This window comes from Denticeps clupeoides, chromosome 15, assembly GCF_900700375.1.
Source record: "Denticeps clupeoides chromosome 15, fDenClu1.1, whole genome shotgun sequence".
Taxonomy (NCBI): Eukaryota; Metazoa; Chordata; class Actinopteri; order Clupeiformes; family Denticipitidae; genus Denticeps; species Denticeps clupeoides.
In genome coordinates this window covers 9517030-9526983 of record NC_041721.1, presented here as the reverse complement: position 1 = coordinate 9526983, position 9954 = coordinate 9517030, and the positions used below count along the sequence as shown (strand labels likewise).

At 42.4% G+C, this 9954-nt stretch overlaps 1 protein-coding gene across 3 annotated transcripts; it reads left to right on the top strand.

Annotated features, from left to right (window-relative positions):
• Positions 1-9523, top strand: mcm10 (minichromosome maintenance 10 replication initiation factor). 3 transcript variants are annotated; one of them, XM_028955184.1, is made up of 18 exons: positions 1-194; positions 281-505; positions 596-826; positions 1857-2037; positions 2437-2602; positions 2762-2929; positions 3297-3413; positions 3582-3775; positions 3866-3954; positions 4046-4159; positions 4338-4455; positions 4587-4746; positions 7776-7908; positions 7989-8119; positions 8413-8526; positions 8614-8759; positions 9165-9207; positions 9293-9523. In XM_028955184.1, exons 1-18 carry the CDS (start codon positions 188-190, stop codon positions 9374-9376), a joined length of 2421 nt encoding a protein of 806 aa, XP_028811017.1. In that variant the 5' UTR covers positions 1-187; the 3' UTR covers positions 9377-9523. The 3 variants fall into 3 exon arrangements, with proteins under 3 accessions (XP_028811017.1, XP_028811016.1, XP_028811015.1); XM_028955183.1 differs by having other exon boundaries at positions 284-505; positions 9165-9523; XM_028955182.1 differs by having other exon boundaries at positions 9165-9523.
• The last annotated feature ends 431 nt before the right edge of the window (positions 9524-9954 follow it).

Below are 9954 nucleotides of genomic sequence, written 5' to 3'. Positions count from 1 at the left end.
AAACCCGCGGATTATTACAGTTCGTAGTGGGCGGACGCGTATCCTCAAACCGAAGTACGTTGTCGTTGTCGCCTTATTAGCGTGCAGATTTCACTTCTCGCGAACGCTGTTCTCCTGATACGTCAGCATTTCGTCGTGGTCCATCGTTTTCACACTTTGTTACATTTGGACGTCATTCGCCTCCGAGATGGAAGGTAATGTTATCGTTTTTTTCCCCCCCGATCTGGTTATTATCGTGTTTCAGATCTAATCTGACGTGCTTTTGTCCCGCGACGTCCAGAAGAAGACAACCTGGACGTTCTGCTCTCCATGTTTCAGGATGAGCGGGAGCCAAGTAGAGAAGACAACAACTTGGACGACCTGTTCGACAATGACAGCGATTGTGAGGATGGCGATGGGGGATATGTGGAACCAGAAGAAGGCGGGAAGGATGAAGAAAACGCTGATGATCCGACCCAGGAGAACAATAAAGATGTCCCGGACTCTTCAAGAGGAGACTTGGAAGGTCAGTGAATGGAAACGGTGTGTTCGGGATCAGTTAACACCGGAGATCGTTTGTGCTCGGTGTGTGACCGCTTGCTTGCTTGTCACCCAGCCGAATTGAGGAGAATGCAGGAGAAGATGCGAGAGCTCCAGCAGCAGTTGATTGCTTCACAAACTAGTTCCAAACCCTCTTCACCCAAGCTCGGCCCGGCATCCTTCCAGTCTCCTCCTAAATCAAGTCCCAGCATACCCCCGTCCACCGTCCTCTCTCCGCCAACTCAGAAGTCGAGCAAATCCACACTGTCTACCTCTGTGTCGTCTACCAGCAAGCTGAAAACTGCAGGTGATTATTGGTGGCGTACGGATCAATACTGAAATATCAGTACCTCAGGAACCGGACCTACAGTACAGGACCTTCTCTTTCAAGGTGTTTTCTTTATTTTCATGACCATTTACATTGGTAGATTCTCACTGAAGGCATCAAAACTATGAATGAACACATGTGGAGTTATGTACTTAACAAAAAGTGGAGACCTGGTCTCCACAGTCACCGGACCTGAACCCAATAGAGATGGTTTGGGGTGAGCTGGACCCCAGCAAGTGCTAAACACCTCTGGGAAGTCCTACAAGACAGTTGGAAAAGCATTTCAGGTGACGACCTCTTGAAGCTCATCGAGAGAATGCCAAGAGTGTACAAAGCAGTAATCCGAGCAAAGGGCGGCTATTTAGAAGAAACTAGAATATAAAATGTACATAATTCCACATTCATAGTTCTGATGCCTTCAGTGAGAATCTACCAATGTAAATGGTCATGAAAATAAAGAAAACACTTTGAATGAGAAGGTGTGTCCAAACTTTTGGCCTGTACTGTATGTGGTTTGGTAATCTGTTGAAAATGTGTGGTTTAACAGGAACTGTACTGGATTGGACTGGATTGTCTATATGATGCCCAGTTGATACGAGCTATGTCTCTTTGCGCCTGTCGTCAACTGCCAAATGCGTCAGTAGAAATGCGCACACAACGTATCTCGTATCTCGTAAGCGGAGTGATGTGTGGCAACGCCACAAACCTCGTCACACCCCTCAGTGTAAATCATAACGCAGAATATGAGAAGAGAGATGGGCGTGTTGTTTATTATGAAGTTATCATTTGAAATACACTTTAGACACATTAAGATTTTGTATAAATTATCGGATACGTTTTGTCTTTACTAACCTAGATTATTCATGGTATCAAATCATTGTTATCGCACATCACTAGTAATTACTGAAGCAATTCTGTCTCTTTTTCTGCTGAATTGATTTTGGCAGTGAGAGGTGTCCCTTTTCCTGTCTCAGTTTTATTTTTGAATTCGCCCTCAATCCTTTCGTAGGGGTTTTATCCCAGAAACCAAGCCAAGTGGTGAAGACCGATGGCCTGTCTCAGCCAGCAAGAGATGCACTCAGGTCTCCGCCGCCTTATGCTGCTGTCCCACCTGTCACGCGCAAAGACACGCCTCGTCCCAGTGTCCGTCAAGACGTTGCTGTGGAGAAATTCTCTGGCCTCAGGCTGCGGTGAGAGTCCTTATTATACGAACAAATCTGCTACTGACTTGCTGAAAACCGTTTAATGCATGGTCATGTTTGCAGTTTTCCTGGATTTGTACAGTATGATAGCAAAATGATGTATCTAAATGTTATTTTATACTGGAAAATATCAGGACCACGGGTATTGTAGCAGGTTTTTTTAAACAATTTTCTTCACACGAATAAATTGTATTTGTTTTGAGAGTGAGAGTGTGTTTAAAAATGCTCCCTGGGCGCCCAAGGGTCATGGTTAAAAGCAGAGGACACATTTTGTTGTGTCACTGTGTGCTGTGTTTCAATTTTTTTTTTTCCATAACTTAGCCATATGATTAACTGTCAATATGTCCTTTGTTTGATGGATAATACATATTCCCTCTTCACCTGCAGGAAACCACGCCTGTCCTCAATTGACATTGAGCACAAGATGGCTGACCGCAGGATGATCCGGCTCTCACAGTTGCCTGAGAGAGTGACCAGGGAGAAGCTTGAAGACAGTGACTGGGTGACCTTCGCTGTGTTGGTGAACAAGATCACTCCTCAGAGCAAGAGCAATGTAAGTCTTGACCAGGAATCCCTTCCAATTGCAAATCCTCTCTCTGGATTTTATTCTGAGGTCACTGCTCTCAGTGTTCCACTCTATGGTAGTATAGTTTTCTTTGAACGTGCCCGCTACAGGAAGGGCTCAAATAACTGATGATTTCTTTTTTGTCAGGGCAAGACCTTCAGTATTTGGAAACTGAATGACCTGCATAACCTAGAAGTGTATGTGTCCCTTTTTCTGTTTGGAAATGTGCACATTGACCTTTGGAAAACCGACACAGGCACAGTCATTGGCATCCTTAATCCCAATGTCATGAAGAACAAAGAGGGATCGAATGAGGTTTGTTCAAGTTTTAGGCAAATATATATATAACAAATATTGTTATATATATATATATATATATATGTGTGTGTGTGTGTGTGTGTGTGTGTGTGTGTGTGTGTGTGTGTGTGTGTGTGTGTGTGTGTGTGTGTGTGTGTGTGTGTGTGTGTGTTTTATATATATAAAATAATGTTTAATTCATAATTGTAAATGTCCGCCATAGTGTGAATTTGCCTTTGAACAACAACAAATATATGATTAATACATTTCAGATGTCTCTCTCTCTCTCTCTTATTTATATATATATGTGTGTGTGTGTGTGTGTGTGTGTATGTATTTTTGCCCCATCACGAGACAGTCATGTCATGCTCTTGTTTTCCCTCAGCTTTCCCTGACAATAGACCACCCTCAGAAAGTCCTCATACTGGGAGAAGCCATGGACTTTGGTACCTGTAAGGCGAGCAAGAAGAGTGGAGAGCCCTGTTCTCAGCTGGTTAACCTGGTGTGTTAATGGCTTTGACACCTTTTTTTTTTTTTTTTTTTTAATTCAGGAATGTTCTGGGTTTTATTTAGATTTTTTTGGGGCAAATCAGCCCAAGCTGTGTGTGGTTTATTTTTGTAAAGGTGTGTTTTTTTTTAAATATATGTTTGCTTGCTCCTTTCTCTGCAGTTTGAGTGTCAGTATTGTCAGTACCATGTCAAAGCCCAATACAAGAAGATGAGCTCGAAAAGGGCGGAGCTTCAGTCCAGTTTCTCGGGCACCGCCCCCAAGCGTGGAAGGGGCCGTGGGAGTCTGCGAGAGCGGCTCTGTCAGGGTGATTTCCACTACGGGGGTGTGTCGTCGTTGGCCTGCGCAGCCAGTGTGTGAGTAGTTCTCCCTGGCTGTGTAACGCAACGTGGACCGTTGTGTAAAGCAGCCGCCTCGGGGTTTAATTAGAATTTGTGTAACTGCAGATCTGGACCGAAGCCTAAAAAAAACAACCAGTCCACGCTGACCGGTGTGTTTATCAGAGATCATGCGGCTGCCATGCCTCATAAATTAGGTGAGTGGTTTAATTCTGCTCACATAAACCATACTGCATTAAATGGAAAGGTTTTTAGTTTTAACACTATTTTTGCATTTATTTTGTTTAGTGCTTAAGTCAGAGGAGGTGGATGGATGTTCTGATGATTTTAAAAGCTTACTGTCAATGCCAACACCAGGGGCGCTCAATATCAAGAGACACCTTGGCCAAGCCAAAGCTAAAGGTGACTTAAGCAGCTTGTTGTAGACCCTGTGTTGCTCCAGGGGGACTGAATGTTTAGTTAGCAATCACTGGTTGAATGTAAGTGCATTAATTTGCTGTAGATAACTGAATGTTCTGGTAGGTAAATATAAGGTTTCTGTTGTGACTGGACGTGTGTGTGTGTGTGTGTGCGTTTGTAGATCCTGCTGGACCGTTAATACAGTCTATATCTGCTTCGGAACTCCTCAAGCAACAGAAAGCACAGCATAAGGAGAGGATTCTGAACCGCCAGAAAAGGGCTGAGGAGATCCAGAAGAGGTGTGTGTGTGTGTGTGTGTGTGTGTGAGGTTTAGTGTAGAGAAGAAAAGTGTTGCTGTTTGAGACAGTATATTTTGTGGACTGTTTAATGGTGAGAAGCCTTCATTGTGTGTTATTTTTTCCTCCTTCAGAGTGCTACAGAATTCTGGGAAGTCGACCCCACTTGTCAGACCAACACCTTGCCCCTCAGACCCAGCCACACCCACCCTGGGAAGAGGATTTTGTGAAGGCGACGACATTGTCCTTGACCTGTCCCCTCCACCTCCTAGCAGCAGCATTTCAGTTGCGAAGGTACAGGTCACTCTGTCACTGGATGAAGTTTGCGCGGTGAAAGACTGTAATTAGCTGAGATTGTGGTGATACTTATTTTAAGGCCTTGAAAGACCATAATCAGGATTTGGATGGGGAACAAATGATCTTGTGTGAACGTGGAGGTCTGTTCAGTGAGGAAATAGGGTTGCCAGCAGAATTCGCATGAGATGTGGCCGAGTTGGGTAAAGGGCGTAAGGACTGTTTCTTGTGCGATTTTATAGTAATATGTGAAAATGCTACAAACTAAGAATTCAATGAACGGGAATGAAATCTAAATCAAATCAATATTTTATACAGTGTATGCTTGCATAAAATCAAGGAATTCTTTTGGTAGGTTGTTATCGTCTTGCAGAACAAACCACAGATCATCTGTGTCTGGAGGCTTCCTCAAATCTTTGTTTCTTCACACTCCTGTTTCTAATGCTTGGAGTTGTCCTGCTGCAGAATCAATTTAGGGCCAATCAAACGCCTACCTGATGGTATAGCATGATTGATAATTATCTGCCCGTTTTTCTCAGCATTGAGGACCCCATTTATCATGACCAAATCTCTGACTCCATTCACAGAAAGGCATCACTTGCAAGGAATATCCACCATGCTTCACTTTTACCTATTGGGTTTTCTCTCCAGGCCATTGGTGAACAAACTGACTTCAGCTAAAGCCAAAAATCAGTCCAGAGCACCTGCCTCCATTTTTCTGCACCCCAGTTCCTACATTTTCATGACTTGTGGAGTTGCTTGACTTTGTTTCCAAGTCCGATGTAGTGCTATCTGGCTGCAGCTCTCTTACTTTACTTTACTTGGCAGACACCTTTATTTAAAGTGACTTACAAGGAGAAGACTCCTTGGAGAAGACATGCTCGGGAATTTTTTGAGTGTGTGTGTGTGTGTGTGTGTGTGTGTGTGTGTGTGTGTTACTCATTTGAGGTACTTTTTAAGTGGGTTTTCAAATGTTTCTTAAAGATGGTATATGTCTTGGCTAGTCGAATGGAGCAGGGCAAGTTATTCCACCAGCCAGGGACAACAAAGGAGAATAGAGTCCATTGGGATCGGAGACCCCGTGAAGAGAGAATTTTTAGTCTTCTGGCCAGACTTCTCCAGACAGTAGATGGTCCGGAATATTGAATTATGGTTGACATATTCCAATGTTAACAAGATGTCCATTGCTATTAAAGAAACCTTTGTTTGCCGCAATTCTATTTTAGTATACCGTAGGAATTTTAGAGGAAAAGATTTTTGACTAGTCAATGTCATTTGAAGAGTTTTCACTCCATACTTATGGACTACCCGCCAAAAGTTGGATTGACTGTGTGGTCGGTACTGCTTGGTCTGTCAATGTGCTCTATTCCATTACAAAGTGAAGTGATTGTCACATGTGATGCACAGCACACAGTGCACACAGTGAAATTTGTCCTCTGCATTTAACCCATCACCCTGAGTGAGCAGTGGTCAGCCGTGACAGGTGCCCGGGGAGCAGTGTGTGGGGACGGTGCTTTGCTCAGTGGCACCTTGGCGGATGGGGATTCGAACTGGAAACCTTCTGATTACGGGGCCGCTTCCTTAACCGCTAGGCCACCACTGATCGAATTGCAGACGTCTGTTTCTTTTCCAAATAGTCCTGAATGGTTTGGAGGGGTGCTGTCCACAAGGTATGGAATGCTGTTGCAAAGTTGAGCAATAACCTTTCAAGGTTATGTTACTTACTGTTCCCACTTTACCTCCACCAAAGCAGCCCCAATATTCTTCTTTATGATCTGAAAGCCTCAGACCTTCTGGCCATGACTCAGTCTTTATGTCTCCAGCTCCTATGTTTTGTTCACCTCAGTCTCTCAGGTTTCCTGCAATTATTTTCACAGTATACACGTTGAGACTGGTCATATTTAATGAAGCTGCCAATTAAGGACCTGTGAGGCATCGGATTTTTAAACTACACACTCTGGTTATTCTGTGTACTGAGGCCTCCTCTCATTTTTCTGCTGTAGATAGAACGACCAGTAGTACACACCAATTTATGTGATGTTCAGATTCTTTGCAATTTCAGGCAGTTTTTCATGCAACTGCATTTTGTGTCTTGTCTTGTGTTTACATGTTTCTAGCAGATAAATATTTTACCAGACACCCTTATCCAGAGTGACTTACAATATGTAGTGAAAGTGAAGTGATTGTCATGTTGAAACACTGCAGCGCAGCACACGATGACACAACAAAATGTGTCCTCTGCTTTTAACCATCACCCTTGGTGAGCAGTTGGCAGCCATGACAGGTGTTCGGGGAGAAGTGTTTGGGGACGGTGCCTTTTTAAGTGGCACCTTTCAGATTACTGGTCCATTAGGCCATCCAATGCCTGGTTACAGGGACAGTTGCCCTGGAGAAACTCAGGGTTAAGTATCTTGCTGAGGCACACAAAGATTCTATGTGTGTATATGTTTATATGTATTTTGATTCGTTTATTTTGGGGATATTGTTGTCATTTCTATTTTGATTTTGATATCTTTTTTTCTTCTGTGGAAAAAAAAAAGTCTTTGCTAAACACATCTGCCTACAACTTGTAGACACAAGAAGTTTGAGTTTCTTGGGCTTTGATTTGCAAGTATTATGTTAATCTAATGTAGATATCATGCAGTGTGAAAGTCCCAATGTGAAGTACCCGCACAGTAGTGTTTTTTTTTTTTTTTTTAAATTAATCTATATATATATATATATATATATGTGTGTGTGTGTGTGTGTGTGTGTGTGTGTGTGTGTATATATATGCATCATACTTGTCACCAATCCACTGTAATAAAGCATCTTGGTTTGTTGAAAATGAAAACCTACCACAGCTCTGTTCACACTCCATAACACAGTTAGCTCTTCAAAATCTTCAGTCAAAAGGTCTCATCATCACCAAGAAGATGTGAATGCTGTGAATTTGCCTGTGTGTGTATAATTATTTTTTTACTTATTTATTTTTAACAGTTAAAACCAGTCATTGACTATAAAGTTACTATTGATTCTCGTTCAAACAGCTGGCAGCTCTTCGAAGACTCCAGTCAAAAGGTGTCTCCATTACCAAGGAAGATCCGAATGCAGTGAAGCGCAAACGCTCGAACGGCACTGAAATTTCAGCCCGCGTGGAGAAGAACCGCACGTCACCTGAGGGTAAGTGTCTCTTACTAACAGCCAATCAGATTGGTCTGATAAATGTTTGGTCACTGGCAGCTCTTGAACTCAAAAAATAGGTGGAAGTGCAACAGAGGAAGGGGAGGAGCCAGTCCAGAAAAGGAGGCGGGAACAGATGGAATATATCCAATCAGAGGAATTCCAAAGGATTCTCAATGCTAAATCACAGTTTTCATGGTTGATGGGGGAAGTAAGTGAATATTGTGCTGTTCAAGACCATTAATATTAGATGTCTAGTAACAAGTATCCCATATATACAAATGAGACAAAATAAGGTGTGTCTACCCTATGTGTGTCTACCCTTTGTGTCTGAAGTGAAACAAACACCGTATGAATGACATCCACTAAGTCTCTCACAGTATCCCTAGCTTATTGTGAGTAGTGTATATTTTACGCTGGATGCCCTTCAACACAGTCTCGTGGCATGGCTGTGGCAAGCCATGATGTCTAGCTATTTTCTGATAATGATTTCTCTGTCCTCAGATGGAGGTGAAAGCCATGCAGGACTACTTTGAGCCTCTGGTTCAGAAGGAAAAGCTGGAGGAGAAAATGAAGAGCATCAGAGAGCAGAAATGCAGAGCAGTCACCTGCAAAACTGTGAGATATTTTACTGGATTTCTTCATGAATCAGCCTCCAAAGCAGAGCTGACATGACCCTCGTTCTCTCTCTCTTTTTTTGGACAGTGTAAATACACACATTTTAAGCCAGCGGACCGCTGTGTGGAAGAGAAACATGACTACCACTGGCACGATGCCCACAAGCGCTTCTTTAAATGTCCGTGTGGTCAGCGGAAGATCAGCCTGGCGCGATTCCCCTGTTCACCCTGCAGGTGAGTCAGAGGAGGGGCAGCATGGGAGCACCAGGGGACACAAAAATGTTGACACAAATACTACATGGGTCAAATGAAGCTATTATCTCTATCCTCAAAAGGAGAAACTGTCCATTTTTCATCCAGAATGCAAACTTTAATTTTGTTGTTTTTATTTTTTGAACATATCGATTCCTGATTCTGCACCATGAAAACCTGCTTGTGTCAATACACACTGGTGAATCAGACTTTTCTGAACATCTCAAAAGCTTCAAAAAACCTACACAATACTCAATTTGTCGTGTACTATATACCATAGAGATGTAATAGTAAGTCAGAGAATACATCAGCATTGGCTGCCAGAAATTACAAGCATAAATATATCACTGGAATATTGTTTAATTTCTTTTGTATATTTCATTTCAGTAACTGTGGTCTGTTTAAATGGGAGAGAGACGGAATGCTGAAGGCAAGTACTTTTGTCGCACTTGCATGTGGTTACGTTATCGTTTTTGTTGTATTTTATATATATTTTTATATATCTTTTACCTCAGGAAAAGAATGGTCCTAAGATAGGAGGAGAGCTCCTTCTGCCCCGGGGAGAGGAACAGCCCAAATTCCTCAACAGCATGAAGTAGAATTGGCAATGTTTGTACTTGCTCCTCTGGGCTTTTTACAAGCTGCTTTTATGGAAGCCTGAACCCCCATTGATGATCAGTCATTTCCTCAGGGCAGTGAGATGCTTTCTCTGTAAATCCAGCCCCACAGAATCACAGAATTTGCAATGCCTCATGCCATGACGTGTGATCTGCTTTTTAAAAATGTGTTAGGATGTTTAGGATTTTATACACTGAGGTGTGTGTTGAAATCATGTATTGGTATTTTATACTATATGTTTGTATTAAATTATTTGTGTCAATGCATTTGTGCATAGATTGGTACTCTTTTAACAATTTCTCATATGGTCATGCTGTTTCATAACATCAAGTCCTATCTTTAATTGACCCAAAGTAATCCAATTGCTGTTGTCAACATTTATGTTGCACTTTTTGGTGGAAATATTAATCAAGCTTCATTAGTAAATATGTGTGTTGCATTTGGTGTATATTTTTGCTGAAAGATGAGGGCTAATTTAAATAGTTGCCTTTGGAACACTGCATCGCTGGCCGTTTGACAGGAAAGAGTCGGGTGTCGAAGGTTTCTGTCGTGGAATGTT